Source organism: Cyprinodon tularosa, unplaced genomic scaffold (genome assembly GCF_016077235.1).
Source record: "Cyprinodon tularosa strain WSP-4 unplaced genomic scaffold, ASM1607723v1 ctg34, whole genome shotgun sequence".
In the NCBI taxonomy this organism is placed as follows: domain Eukaryota; kingdom Metazoa; phylum Chordata; class Actinopteri; order Cyprinodontiformes; family Cyprinodontidae; genus Cyprinodon; species Cyprinodon tularosa.
The window spans coordinates 676,539-692,999 of NW_024039052.1; the positions used below are offsets into that span (position 1 = coordinate 676,539).

General features: G+C 37.4%; 1 protein-coding gene across 1 annotated transcript in view; it reads right to left on the reverse strand.

Moving 5' to 3' along the window:
• gbe1b (glucan (1,4-alpha-), branching enzyme 1b) overlaps positions 1 to 16,461 on the reverse strand; it is a 159,808-nt gene that overhangs the window by 37,713 nt on the left and 105,634 nt on the right. The window contains exons 13-14 of the mRNA XM_038294400.1: positions 16,241 to 16,425; positions 2,992 to 3,122 (exon numbers count right to left, since the gene is read on the reverse strand). Coding sequence (XP_038150328.1) covers positions 2,992 to 3,122; positions 16,241 to 16,425 — 316 coding nt within the window. The remainder of the gene's footprint in view (positions 1 to 2,991; positions 3,123 to 16,240; positions 16,426 to 16,461) is intronic.

The window sequence follows — 16,461 nt, forward strand, 5'->3', positions numbered from 1 at the left end:
TTCAGAGAATTTGCCTCTGAGGATAAATATTTAAAACAGAAGGGATTTTTTTTTGTAATGGAAAATAAATTAGTGTCATTCAAATGAACTTTTTTACATCACAGAACATAATAAATGTCTGATCTTTACCAGGTTGTAAAACTGATCAGCTCTAACCTTAAGTGGACAAAATTCCACCGTCGTCATAATTTATCAAACCCCCCACAACACATTCAGACTTCCACCTTAAGTTCATACCTGCATTCACAGAATCTTTAAAAAAAATCCTGGATCATTAAAATGTTATTAGCAGTGGAAGTTACATTGTTTTTCCAACTCTTTAGGCTACAGGTCTGCTCTGCATGGTCCTGATCTGTAAGGTGTGATGCCTCCATATTCTTCAAAAATCACTACCTGAGCTTGAACTGGCTGATGGTTCAAAGCACACAAACCAATTCCAGACTAGATGTTCTAGAACAAATCTCAGTGTTTCCATCCATATCAATCATAAAATGTTGAGCTATCCCCAGAGGGAGTGTTCTCCCTCTGATGTCAGCACACAGAGATGGGTTTTTACTAGTTGTTTATCAAAAGTGCTGCTCTAGAGCTACTAAATGTACGATATTTGTGTTAAAAATAGACCAATTTGGTTCATAATACCTATAAAACCAGCCGCTATGTCCAGCTGCGTGATTTTAAAGCAAAATTACATGAAATCAAAATTGTGTCATCAATACTTTAAAGTCTACAAGATATCTTTTTTTTGCATGGTTATTTTAAGGTTCCACCTTAACGTTTCAGTTGGGCTGGAGTATTGACCTTGACTGTGCCATTGCATCACCTTCACTCTCCTTAGATTCCTAATTCTTTAGATTTGTACCTCGTTTTAAAACATTGTCTTGTTGTTTGCCTCCTCCTCTCTTAGCGAATAAAAACAGATAGCTTCACGTCTGTGTCAGATTTTAAGGAGTAGTTCAGGTCATGGTTGACTCACTGACTCCAAGGTCCTCAGATGTTGTAGTTATAATAAAATAAAATAAACCCAAATAAATCACAATTTCACCACTGTAATCTGAGCATTACACCGCTGCGCCAAGATTTATGCACTTGAACAAGGCTGGAAGCAATGCAAGGATCTTGTTCTTAAATTTTTCCAGTTCTTTCTACCACAAGCCAACCAAGATGTCTACGGAACAAGAAGGGGTCAGAAGTGAACCACCATTTGGATATGGTATTAGGCCGTGGGTGACAGGCTGCACAGCAGCACGAGGGGATCCACAGGAGCCTGTGCTGGCACCATACCCATTTCCCCTCTACACTGCAGACTGTTTCATCTACTCCCCAGGCTGCTACTTTAAGAAGTTCTGAAATTACTTAAAATGAGGGGAAAACAAAGGAGCTCTGCAGGTAGAGCAGGTACAGACCCACCACAATGACAGCAGTGAACGTCCAGGGAACTGCTGCTGACATAGTGGACTCTTCTAATTATCTGGGTGTTCACCTTAACAATAAACTGGACTGGAGTGACAACACTGATGCCCGCTAGAGGAAAGGACAGAGCAGACTCCATCTGCTCAGCAGACATCTTTCTGAGTGCAGACTTTATAATCTTCACTGCTCCAAACAGGCCCAATAAGTTGGTATTATCAAAGTTGCCTAAGAGCTTTAATAAATAACATTTGTCTAACAGCTATACGTACCGTAACTTACCCCTAACTAAACCTTTCTGCATCCTTGAATTTAATATGGATACAGTGTGAAATAATGTTTCTCCGCTCATTTTTCCCCCCACTTTGGCTTCAGTCTTAATATGCCAGTTCTGACTATAATGGGATTTTGTAAATTTCAAGTTAAGACTAAAAAACCTTTTAGAAACAAATCTGTTTCATTATGTCCTGATAAAATTGAAAACTAAAAGGATGGTGCCCATTCCAGCTCCCAACACTCTATATTCATAACCGGTATTAGCATCCAGTGAGGAACCAAATTATAATGATTGACATATTGTCGATGTGAGCATTTCTGGAAGAGTGCTGACAATAAGAAAAGTAAAGATGACATCAGCTGCTACATTAGCAGTTCTGTAGCATTTCCCAGTCCAGCTGATATAAGTGGAATGTTGTTATTACTTTAAATTCATATTATATGTATAATGAGGCATCATTATCTGGGGACTTGCATACAGTTCTCGCTTCCCCATAGAGTTCCCATGTGTACAGTAATATTTTCTGGGAGGTTTATGAGTTCATTTGTGTGTGTGAATTGATGATTTGCAGCTTTCCAGTTCAGGCTCGTTTAACTATCTTGGTAAAATACTGTTAGTTATTTCCTTAGAAGAAAAAAAAAAGAAAGAAAAAAAAAGTGTTTTTTCGCAGACATGACGTCTAAAAGAAATCTCTAAAATTAGCCTAAACTTATATAACACGTGCATTAGTTCTTCCAAAACCACAGAACTGCTGCTGTAGCTTAGGAACTGAAATGATTATTATTAGACACATGTACATTCAAAGTGTATGATGATGAGAGGAAGAATAATGCGCAACACATGCCATAATTATAATTTCTAATTAATCAATTATTTGGTCCATCCCCATTAATAAACCTAAAAAAAGGGAAAAAAGGGGAAATTTACATATCTGCTTAAAGAAAAATATTTTAAAAAGCTGAACACCCATCATTGTGGCTATCTGATGAAATTAAACAGGAAGCACTTTAAATCGACATAGTGTAAGTCAAGCCTAAAATATATTATGTTAGATTTTTGGGCAAGTCTTCAATATTTAGAGCACACATCTGATTCAAATCTTGAGGGTTTTTTTTAGCAAAAAGTCTGAAGAGTCTGAAATCTCTGTTTTTACAACTGAAGTACAACTCAACTAAGCCACAGACTTGAGTCACAATGTCTGGTAAAAAGGCTATTATTACTGTGCACTGCATACATTGTGTGAAAGGAATGTCAGTGTCAGAAACATAAAAAAAAGTCCTGACATGTCATAGAGTAAAAAAGGATACTTTCCTGGTGCTTCTACACCCACTCTGTAGTCCTGGAAGCTCTTGCTGGGGTGGAAGTTGAAGATAAAGAGCACATTTGCCCTATCAAACACAATGACCTTGTCCCCTTCATGCTTGGCACTGATGTAGGCCTGGAGGAGCAAAAGTGAAGGAAAAATTAAAGTTAAGTATGTCTTCATGAATAATCATTAACTCTCATACTGGATTTAAACAGTTATAATGGCTCACATTATATCAGGGGACCACAGATATGCAAAAAGAATGAGGCGCGCTCGCACATCAAAATTTCAGGTGGCTCTCATCAGCAGAAAGCAGCGGCCCTGATGGTGCGAAGCAGAATTTGTCAGCTTTAGACAGCTGCGTGTGATAAAGGCAGCTCTCTCTCCTCCGGAGCAAGCCACGGCTAACGTGTCATTAGCAGAGATTATCAATGTCACCCAACCCCCTATTTTTGGTGCCTTGTTCCCCAAGCCAATTTCAGGGCAGCATATTCACGGCTGAACGAGATGATAAGCACCCCTGCAACTGGACCGGCAGACAGGATGGAGGTTAAAGAAATGAGCTGACAGTTTGGAGTCGGTCCATTTCTGAAAGAGCTCTGAAGTAATGCCAACTTCATCTGGCAGACAGCGACTGCTTTGGAATTGCAAAACAAAATTTAACCTGCATGTAGAGAGTAGTGGTCAAATAAACCCATGATATCTGTTCTTGATCAGTAAAAAAAAACATGTAAAGAAGCTAAATTTTTATCCAGAGCATGTGTGATTATATTTAGAATCTGTTGGCGTACGTTTGGAAAATTCTAATCATGTATTAGATTTCTGCAGCACCAACAGCAATTTCCCCATGAGATGCACAAACATATGGTTGCCTGATATCAAAGTAAGGAATTCTGGTCTGAAGTTCGGTCTTAGAGAGAGTCAGGTTTCTGTTTTTGTCACCGCCCGCAGCACCACACTGACCTGGAACAGTTCAGAGTAAAACTCAGCCATGGAAGGAGAGCAGGATAATTCCCCATTTGTAAAGTCAGCACTCTCAGAGTTTTTTTTTTTTGAGAAATGGCTCAAAAATGTCAACAGCCCCTCTGCCTCCTCCGTTTTCCTCTGTAAGTAAGATTCAGTCAGCCGCATTACTCTCAGTTCTCCAAAAAGGAAAAAAAAAAAAAAAAAAACATAACTTCTGTGTTTAACCCATTTAGGCCGGGAAAGCATTACCGCATTTCTACCATTCAAGCCGGGGGCGCTGTTGCGTAATTCTACCATTGACGCCGGGAGAGCATATAAGTCAAGCAAGAAGAAAGAAGTTTTTTTCAAGCAAACATGGAGGAGTTTGACAGAGAAGAGATGTCGGAAGGCAGTGATTTTGAGGAGTGTGTCGGCTTTGATGACGGTATAGATGAAAATGATGACTTTGAACGCGCTGAACCAATCGAACTACCACCGCAATGCACGGAGTGTTTTCAACCGCACACCTGGAGTGAAAGTTGATTTGCCTGCAGACACCACACCGCTGCAGGCATTTGAGCATATTTTTAATGAAGAACTTTGGATGCATCTTGTTACCGAGACGAATAGGTACAGTGACCAAACAAACCAAACTCCAACAAGAGCAAAGATGGCAAAGTGGTCACCCGTGACTGTGACGGAGATGAAGACATTTATTGGGCTGTGTATGGGCATAGGACTTCTTGTGTTGCCAGTACGAAGAGATTATTGGCGACAGAGTAAACCTCTCTTCAGGACGCAGTTCCCCCAAAATATGTCCCGGGACAGATTTGTGGCCATCTGGAGGTAAGTTGTATGCAATTTATAACACAGACATATGCATTATTATGCATAATAATACTGTTAATAAGTAATCATCAGATAGTTATTTATGTAATGTTTGTTCTTTATTTTAAAAACGTTTTATATTGCACATTCTCAATGAAGACATGATCACATATGGAAAAAATAAAGGTTGAATTTTTTATTTTTTTATTACTGCTTTTCACTTTTTTTTTTTGGAAGAATTTCAAAGATAAAATATATTTTGAGTTCTATCTGCTACAGAAGCTGAGATATCAATAATTTACTAGGCGTTGACACAGTTGCTGAATTTACAGAAAAACTTCAGGTTTTAGGGGTATTTTTTAAAATCGGCCATAGGTTTTTAAGGTGTTTTTTCCAGGCGTTTTAGGCCTAAATGGGTTAAAGTAAACTTTCCTATGCTCAATTCAAGACCCTTTTTAGAATAAAATTTCCAAACAATGCGGTTACTTTAAGAGAATAAATCTTTGATGACAATCTTTGGTGCATATAAATTATTTAGTATCTAGAAGCATTTGAAGGCCCCCTGAAATTTCCCCTTTTAATCACCTTAACTATATTCAGACTTTGAAGGATTAGGAGTTGGAGGATTTTCATTTTTTAAAAAACTCGAATGTCATGCAAAGAACTGTTGGTATGAAGTTATCTAGAAAGGAGCCGATTACCTAATTTACATGAAGAAAAGAGATGTTGCAATAAAATGTGATCATCTCAAAATATATTTGTTATTAGTACAGCTTCATCTCATGTTGGGATAATTAGTTTTAACCTAGTTTTTACCATAATACCTAGAATAATCATATATAAGAATAATACCAGAATATTAGGTCCTAACAGCTGTTTAATCATCTAATGTAGATCTAAGCTTAACGTGGATGTTTGAGCTAGTGTAGCAGGTCACTAATCATTTCAACAAAACTGGGAAACTGACAGATAGTTCAAACTAAAAACAACCAAGATAGAGAAGTTATTAACAGATATAATATGAAAGAAGGTTTTATTGTTTATTTTAGTAATTCCATCTAATTTCAAGTGAAACTATTATTTTAATTGTTTAATCCATGAGAGCTAATCTATTTTAAGCTTTCAATTTTTTCAATTTTTTTTATTGAATAATTATGTCTCAGAGTAAATGAAAACCCCAAAATGTATTTTTTTGGGAAAAATAAGAATATTCACTAAATAACAGAACAATGATAATGAGCAGAAAATTACTGACCAGGGCTTGGCATTTTTACCAGAAGCACAAGTGTTCCCAAATGAAAAAATTTAGGAGCACAGAATAAAAAAAATCTAAATTAATAAGGATAATATTACCGTTTCATGAGAATAGTTTGAGCTGTTTTTACTTAAACCTTTGTCATATGCTGTTTATTGCACTTATTTTTCTGTTAGACCAGTCAGCAATGATGCCATATTGCTTCGCTGTGTTTTCCTCTGATAAATATTACACATATCACAATAAAATGTTAAAGATCATGTTTAGACTTCACTGGCCCATGCCTCATGCTGTCAGGGTTACGCTGGTGTAACTCACAGGGTTACATCTCAGTTACACTGAGGTGAGAGTGCAGGACTCCTGCTGAAGGCTAGACTGTCCCAGTTCCCAGCTGATCACTTCCAGCCTCAGTCGTTTTTGAGGTTTGAGAACATTCACATAATATGCATCTTATGACAGAATGTGATTAAAAACACCCACAATACATTTAAAACTCAAGACAAACTTTATGAAACATTTTGTAGCATTCCAGATTATTTTAACCTTAACTGAAACCAAATCAATTTATTTTATCCATTTCAACTTAAAGGCAGTTAACAGAGGAACATAGTTGATTTGGTTGTGTAAGAATTAAATGCAGAGAGGATCTGTTTTAGTGCAACAGGTTCAAAGAATTACATCCCACTTGTTAATTCAGAAGGGATCAGTGGAAACTTTGCACATGAGTGACTCATATTCAATGGGGAAACAGGTAAGTTGCTCTGCTCCTTCTGATAGCAGAAGCAGGCTGCAGCTGCAGTGTTTTGTAGGAGGAAGGGGCTCGCTCACTCACTACTCGCTGAAGACCCTAAACTCAGTTAACAGTGCATGTCTTGTCACCAAACTCTCAAATAAGACAGGAAATGGTCACTAGATGTTGTATCTAAACATTTTTTTTTTTTTATCTGAAAACTCACCACAGAGTATACAATACTGTGCTCGCCTGCCTCTAAGAGCTGATGTCCAACACAGGGTTCACGTTTTCAGAGCTTCCCACTACCGTTTATGTGCAAATGAGAAGGTAAATGTGTTTTTAAAACACAGTTTCTGTGGCCGTTATGCTCATTAAAAGTCAGGTTATCTATATTTCCATAGTTCTAACAGTTATAACATAACCAGCGATAGGGCTGGGCATTTTCGCCAAAGTCCTGAATCGATTAGATTTTGATTAATAAAGTTCTAAATCGATTTATTTCGATTCGATCTGTTTTTACAATAATGAAAGTGGTTCAACTGTGTTTTAAAATACTGATGTATTTTATTTTTTCCTGTCATATTAAACACAGTGCAAACTTGTAAATCAAGTTTAAATCAGAAAGTTTAAATTTGAACAAAACTGTCTCATAAGTGCACTTGTTTGTGAAAAGTGAAAAAGTGAAGCCTCACTCACTCAGACATGCATGAGCTGCATCATCTCCACTGCACAAACCATATTTGCAGCGTTGTCTTTAACAACTACAGAGTGTTTTCTGGTCAGCCCCCATTTGTTAATGTCTTCAGTCAACCTATTGGCTATATTTGCAGCTGTCTGGCTTAAAGTCATCTTGAGTGCATCTTTCCTGCTCATTTGAATGTGAACGTCATGTACTTGATTTTGTAAAAATGTAAAGGAATCGATTCAAAATTGATTAAATCTTTTTTTTTTACCCAACGATTGGGGGAGCTTTTTTTTCTCCAAACTTTGCTCTCTGCTATTAAGGCCGCAACATGTTCACCTGCCTCTGTGGACTTATGGAAAGCTGCTGAAGTTTTCATGGATTAAGATACAGCTATGCCTTCGTATTGGGTCAGTTTTTTTTTTTTTTGCCAGACACCATTAGAAGCATCCCTACAAGGAAAGAAACTTGACTTTTGGTTAGTGGTGGAATTTCCTTTTTTGAGACCAAAGTCCGTTTTGCTCTGTATTTAGAAACCGGAGTCCCAGGGTGTTGGGGAAGAGTTGAAAGGTAAAGAATCTAGCTAAATCTAGCTTGAAATTCAGTGTGAAGTTTATACAACCAATGCTGATCTGGGTGCCATATCATATTTGGGGCTGGTCCACCGTGTCTTATCCAGTTCGATTTCATCAGAGTCCCCGTCTCCAACGGGAAATTTTAGAGCACTTCACACTTCCCTCTGGTGATAAAGTTCCTGTAGATGCTGATTTAATTTTCTGGCAGGCCTTGGAAGCTGGCCACTCCACCAGCAATACAAAAAACCTGATTTAATGACCATGGCCTGTTCTCAATTGACCAGCAAAGTGGCCTGACTCAAACTCCAACAAGAATATAGACTATGTCAAGAGTGAGATAATGCACTAGGTCCCCTAACTAGAGCTAAAGTCTGCTAATAAAGCACTATTGGCTTAGTTATTATCTTAATAGAGCCACGAGCAGATCACCTCCGTCACCATGTGGTACTTAGCTGCCACAACACGGACCGGCTGCAGAGGATCAAACTGCCACAAACTGTTTCAGACTCTCCCCACATGTAAATACTATTCAATTTAATTCCAGAATGTTTTCTGCATCGTTGCTCTTTCTCTGCTTATAGTTGTACTATTTTTTTTTGTTGTACCCCTGCCCTTGTTAATTCATCTTATATATCTTCAAATATTTTTATGTCAACTGTATGCCTGGTTACGTGTAGCACCTCATCATTAAAAGAATTCCTTAAATATGTCAAAAAACCTGCTTGGCAATTATTTTTTTTCTGATTCTAACCAAAAGCTGCATTGAAGCAGTAATTCATCCTCTAAGTATTGATTGTACAGTACAGTGTACAGTGTTTTGCATTTGTAAAAACAAATCTATTAGTAAACTGGTGAAAAAATACATCAAAATTTTTTTTATCACAGTAAAAAAAAAGGCTATCTTATTTTTTCTTTTTCTTTTAAGGAATATATAATAATTTCAGATCAGAAAACCATTAAAGGCGGATTAAAAAATCCAGACAACTGTTTATTTCCCCCCCATTTTTCTGGGCTGAGGACCTGCAAAATGCTAAAAAGCAAATTACATGCCATTATTTCTGGACTCTAACTCTAACCGTGTGTATAACGTATTGAAATATCCAATAACTGTTCTGTTTAATTTCTAGCTAAACCACTCTGAATAATCAGTTTGAAAATAATCTCTTTTTCACAGACTCCTTTGAAAGATTCACCAATTAGTTTCAGTTACTACTTAATATATATTTAATAATCAAATATTAAGGGATTTGCTGCCACGGTTTGTTGTCAGAATATTAGAAGCGTTCTCATCTCAGCTCGTTTACTGTGGGTGCCACAGTCCATTTCTCACACTGTACTGGTTTTATTGACGTTTCTTTCCTCAGTTACACACCCAGCAATGATATTGCTGCATTGACGGAAGTTTCAGTTAACATCCAGTTTGGTCCTTTGAAGCTCTGCATCTCTGATGTTTCAACAAATCACAAATCCTCCCTGCATGTTTCCATTTCCCCCCTCAGTTCATTTGCACCTGAGACAACAAGAAGAAAAAAAGAAAAAGAAACTGCTGACAAATCAACTCATGCTCCTCCTTTCAACTACAAAACGTCCTTGGATCATGCTGGTGCTGAAATATTGAACCAGCCAAGCTATAGAATGTATCTAATAAATGCAATTACCTTGGCAATGTCATTGATAAGCCCTACAGATGATTCAGACTTATCTGGTTATTACAGATGAATCTCTGAACATTATTGGCATTATCTGTGAATGATGTTCGACAAAGTCAGTTTCTGATATCATATTAGCCGCTGAATAAATGAATGAGACTTTTTTTCCGGCTTCTGCTTTGCAGAATGTGGCACAAGGGGTCAGTTACAAGAGCTACAGCAACATAAATATTACCTACCCACTGTAGTTGGATCTAGGATTATTTATTCAGTCTGTAATTTGTATCTGCTGTGACATTTCCCAAGAGTCTGCTATAATGCCATAATCTTGAAGTTGCAAAGCTATGTTCTTAATTATAATGTTTATACATTAGTTTATGAAAAACTCGTTGGATTTCTTTACATTTAAAGAAAGTAATCTAATCCTGTTGGTTTTATTGCAAGAGTTTTGATATTTAGAGCACATACAGCACCAAGTTAGGTGCCAAACACCTGCACATTTAAATAGCAGCACGTTGATTACAGTGTCTACATAAAAATAAAGCTATAAGAGTTTTATACAGAGCACCTTAACTAATTAAAGTTAAAGTGTATAAGACCTTAAACATAAGTTATTTATTACTTTGTGTCTTTGAGGATATAAATACTACACAAGGGAAAATTTGGCTTTAAAATAATAAGAAAAAAGAAAAGGTCTCAGCTAGGCATGGGCTTCAGTTTTCTGTAGTTATATAAATGCTTTTATTATGTAAATCTACCCAAAAAGGGGTCAGATCAATCAGGTGCAGCTACAGCATCACGACCCCCCCTCCAGACCCCAGTATAGCTGCTAGCTCTACAGCAGTGGCTCTTAAACCTGGTCGTCAAGTACCTCTGCTCCGCATGTTTTAGATGCCTCTCTGTTGCAGCACACCTGCTTCAAATGATTGTATGAGCTCCTCAGCTGCCACCAAGTGCTGCAGAAGCCTGTTAATCACCCCTTAATATAAGTCAGGTGTGTGGCACCAAGGAGACACCTAAAACTTGCAGGACAGTTGAGCACCACTGCTCTACAGGTTGTATGACGACCCAAGCAGGGGAGCACTGAAATCCAGAGGTGTCAAGTAACAAAGTACAAATACTACACTACTGTACTTAAGTACTTTTTAGGTATCTGTACTTTACTCCATTGCTTATTTTTCTACCTACTTCTGACTTCTACTCAATTTTCACACAGGTATCTGTACTTTCTATTCCTTACATTTTATAACAAACATTACTTGTTACTCTTGGCTTCGGTTTAGTGTTTCTAAATATTTATTTCACGTCATGTGCGCCATCCAATGCAGATCATTGCTGCCATCCACATCTAGTGAAAACTGGTGTAATTGGATGAGTCATATAACGCAAACACTCATTGGTTAGCCATTCGTCAAATTTGTGCTGAAGCCAAAGGAAATCATCAGAAGCAATCAGGTCTTCTTTAAACTGCAAAATGTGAATTGTCTGTGCCATGCGACAATGTCGGATTCATAAAAAGATGTTGAAATGTCAGAAAGGTCGGAAACAGGCGAGAGCGTAACGGGAGATGGAGAGCAACAAGAGCTCCCTCATCATTGGGCGTATCTCAAAGAATCTTTAGAAATAATCGAAAAATTGAGCTTTTAATTCATATAATGGCATCTGTTTTTTTTAAAGGTTATTTTATACTTTTTACTTTTACTTGAGTAAAGAGGTCAATTTGATACTGCAACATTGACCCGAGTGTTTTTAAACTGCAGTAACTATACTTCTACTTAAGTAACAATTGTATGGACTTTTGTCTTTGGCTCTTACAGACAAGGAAATTAAGTAAAGTGAAGGGAATGAATTGCATTGCCAGTTGTCTAGTTGTAAAAAAAAAAAAAAAAAGAATTATGATGGTGGATATTTTTTGGAAGCATACATAGCCTAACTAATATAGACTATAAACCTAAATCAATATGCATGGTATGGTTGTTACATGACAGGTACGCCGGTCATTGACCTGGACCAAGGCCCCTTACAGTGGAACTGCAGTCAGATCCTGGACCAGCATGGCTATCACTGCCCCTACATAGTAAGGGACAAATGCCCAGGACAAATTTCCCACTGGGATCAGCTTCATAGTCATGGCAGGCCGCTTCTTTGATTTTATTTATTTAGTTAAGTCTACTCGTAAGCCCACAGCCCACCAATTATTGAAAGGGGAATATTATTGCTATTACTGGTAATATATAGTAGAACTTTTACACATTCAGTAATAAAATGTCACAGGGGATGGTATGGGAGGGCGGTAAGACATGACTACTAATTCAGTGACAATGCAGTTCTTCATCCACGGTCACCAGTTGCTTGCTCAGAGTCAATGCTATGAGGTATCTGGCCAGGGTGCCTTACATTAATAATTGTTGACATTATTTTTTTTTTCAACTGAATTAGACAGCCTGCACATTGACTGCATTGAGGTGACATTTTCTGCAAATTTATATATAGCTGAACTGAAATGATAGCACTGGGGAAAGTGCAGAACCCTAATTTCGGGCAGGTGACAGGTACTGAAAGTGTGGAGAAGTTGGGGACAATGCTGCACTTTGCTATGTTCCACAAAAAAAGGAAAAATAGAAGAAAAACTCACGATAAAATATCTTTTTTTAAATCAGAAGAAATATAAATGGTAAGGCTGAAACCTTTAAAGGCATTTGCGCTGTAACTTTTTCAACTTCTGATGAACCTGAACACCAGTAACTGCACAACATATAAAAAAAGTAAAACTAAATCTCAAGGACAAAAGAAATATATGTATGCTGATACTTAAACAACAAATGATCACCTAAGTCAAAATTGTCAAACAAAAGTCACTTCAGTTTCTTATCAGTGTCACGACTTTCAGGTGTTTTCTGAACAACCCGTCGGTCCTATTCTCTGTACTCATCCAATGTATGTTTAGCACCAGCTGTGTCCACTCTGCTTCCCACTGCTTGGTAACAACAGAAAACACTGCATCTGTAGTTAAGTTCTGCACAGCCCAATCACCCTGCTGGGTATTAAAAACAGCTTAAGGGTCGACATTAAATTGAACTAAATTTACTTTGATTTGCAGTTTGATTTTAAAAACTGCCCCGCTGTTTGAAGAAACAACGTGCATTTCCTTTGGACGGGATTTATTAGGCTTAGGTATCAGTAAAATGACAAAGAGACATTTTTCTTTTGATGCATGATCTTGCTCTCCCTCAGATCCCAAAGCTTCACACACAAAAGCACCTAAAGGCAATTACAGTCACAACACTCTTGCTATATAATTTCATATAATTATTTTACGCATGATTTATTTTATAGATGATGACGTCTTGAAGGTGTATTGTGGGGCTGTCAATTACTGTATGATTTCACACTAAAAGCACAGAAACAGCCAAGAAAAACAGCCTCCAGTGTGTAGCAGGTCAGTATTCGTGCCAAAGATATTTGTCTTCCTTGCCAGGAGCGTCCTCTGGGAACAGCATTCCGTATCATTTCCCCAAAAGGCTCTCTTTCCTCTGCCTCACATCCAAAGCTCTGTCTCATTGACTTCTGCAGCATGTATGATGATGCACTTTTTAATGATGGAGCAAAAAGTCAGAAATCATTTCTCTGATACAAGCACGCGTATACGTAATTATGCTGTGGGATATTTTCAGATTCCGTTGCTTCTAATCTGCAGGTCTGCATGTGGATTTTGATTTGTGGATCTTTTTAAAGCGATGAGGTTGTGCCCTGTTCTTAAGTTACATCCAGAATAAGTCATGATTCTCATTTGTTCTATTGATTTTATTTTCTACAAAGTACCTCACAATTTATTTATTTTTACCTCTCAATTACATGCAATGATAGGATTCATGAATGTGAATGAAACAAATTCGTGCTCAAGAGAAGATCAGAAAGTACATTTACAAAATAAGCTCATTTTCTGATTATTTTCTTTCTGCTAAACATCTAAAGAAGACATTTAATCTTGGCATATATATATATATATATATATATATATATATATATATATATATATATATATATATATACACACACACATATATATATATATATATGATTACAACTTTCCTGAAGTGCAAAATATATTCAATGCTAATGAATACTGTACAGTGGGTGAAGAGGGCAGAGTTGTCCAGCTACAATCAAATCAGTCTTTGTTTGAAAATCTTATGGTTTTGTAATTTAAAGCTTGGCTTTAAGATCAGGAATAATCTAAAGCTAAGACAGAAATCAAACTGCAATCCCAGGAATGAGAACTAGTCATGATACAGACTATCAAGCTACTATTATATTGTGGCGAAGCATCAAGTTTATCATGAAAGAAAATGCATTGTTTTATGATGCTTGGACTTTTAATGACTGCCACAAAGATATCATTTGATTCGGATGTCAAAAAGTATTTTCTGAATGCGATCTTTAAAGCTACATTACTTTGGTCAACGCTAATGATTTAAACACAGATTATAAAGAGAAAGTAGGACTTTCAGTTACTTACATTTACTGCTTGAATTCCAGCAAAGAGTGCTTACAAAAACACAGTTTTATATTAATCCGAAATAGGAACAGAAATTACACAATCCAAATCTGCTAAGATTTTTTAAATACAAAAAAAAAATCACTGTCACAATGTGCATTTTGAAGTATCCCATGAAATAAGCTTGATAGAAATGGGAAAATTCAAATAAACTGCCTAAAATTTGCAAAAAAAAAACTTTGGTCGCATTAGGTGTTTTTTGCGAAAAAGGGTTGATGCGCAAAATCTGGTGTTGGAAACAGTTTTTTTCCGAATAAGCTCTGAAGTAGCAAACTTTTACTCACATAGCTGATCAGCAGCTGCAGGCCTTGATGCTCAATTCGGATTGTTTTGTGAAATTAATTTTTTTTTTGTGTTGCCGTTCATATTTCCAAATATATGTGACTTGTATGTAATCGCCTGTGTGAACTGGAGTCATACAACCCAAGTGCCCTGCGTGCGCAGTAGAGGACGCAATGACGTCACAGGCCAGCATGCTCTATGTTTATGGAAGTAAACATGGATGGTAGCACCAGCGCACATCTACCGATCTTTTCCAACCATAAAAACTCAATCTTTTCACATGGTTAAACATAAATACTACTCTCCGCATCATCATCTGCCATGGTTGTTGTTTTTCTTGCCGCTTCTGTGTAGCAAGACGCATAATAGTGACCATTGTCCGCTATTAATGGCTATTAATGGCCATTAGACACAGGTCGCATTTGAAAAGATCAGATTAGTATCGGATTCAGGACCACATAGCCAAGTGGCCTGGGTTGCATTGGAAAAAATCAGATCCGTGTTGTGTAGATCAGATCAGATCCAGGTAGCATATGGGCAAAAAAAAAAAAAAATCGGATTTGGGTCGCTTCAGGCTGCAGTGTGAACGTAGCCTTAAAGATCTGATTTATTATGCATATAGACATGTCAGGAAGCAGCATTGCCATTACCAACTGACATGATGACCTAAGAACAGCAACACATTCATTAAAACTTTCCTTCATTACTGATCTGTGGTCAGTGCTAGAGTACAGCCTCTACTTCCTGCTTACTATAGCCATGCATGACGACGAAATGATGTAGGACACCTTTATGGTGCTTGGTTAGTTTGCTCCAAACCAAATGGAAACATTGCAAATTTCCATTTTAAAGTTAGCTTTAAAAAATTCACTTAAATAGAAACAAGGCTATTCACCACTGAAGTAGCCAAAAAGAGCTTTTATACCACTGTTTAGGGATCCAGTCTGTCAGATTTCTATCCCCTGCTCAGTGAAGAAATGCCAAAGTTAGTATCCATATTTTGAACAACAACTTAAAGGTATAGCGAAGGATTTTCTTTTTCCCGGTGAAGAATCTAAATAAGTGGTCAGTCATTCTAATTGTCAGTCATTCTGGTGATATGTGTATGTAAGGCTGTCCTACGTAGTCGTCCCCATTTTCATGATGGTGAGTACTGGAAAAAAATATATATTGGAAAAAAAATTGCAAAAAACTTATTTTGGAAAATAAGCTTGCATAACTGATGCAAATAGCAACATTTAAACAGGGCATTCACATGCACTGGAGCGGGTACAGGTTTGTGCATCTCCAATTTGTTTTTTTTTAAGTGGAGAGGGTGGGTCTTCTCAAAAATTCGTGAAAGTCCTCCACTATACAGTACCTTTAAGTCAAGTCAAGTCAAGTCAGCTTTTATTGTCACTTTCTTCATATGTACAAGACATACAAGGGAAATGAAATTACGTTTACTCTCTACAATATACAAATATACAGTTGGAGCCTTTGAAAGCGTCCCTTTTATTTCTGGGGGCCAGTGTTTATTAATAGGTTCACTGTTTTGCAGGATGCACTATCACTCTTCACTACCTTCGCTACCTTTGTTGAAATGAAACAATGAATAACTATTATGAGCTACCCAACAAAACACAATTTAAAAGAAATGTTTAATCTAACTATGTATGACCTTCTAAAAATGTCCGCATTCAGTGATTTTATCATATAGGCCTACACAAAACCTTTTGAAAGATAGGTGTGTGTTTTTCTTACAGGTGGAGCTGCCAGCCAGCCGTACTTGTCTTCGGTGCGGTTCATGTCGCGGTCAAAGGAGTAGAGTTGCCGGTAGCGGAGATGATCCGTTTCCAAGAGGTTAAACTGCCGCCGGGCGTAGTGGTAGCTCTGATTGTTCCCTTCTCTGGGGAAATCCAACCACTCGGGATGACCAAACTCATTTCCTGCATCACAGAGAGTCATATTAGGGAGCGTGCATA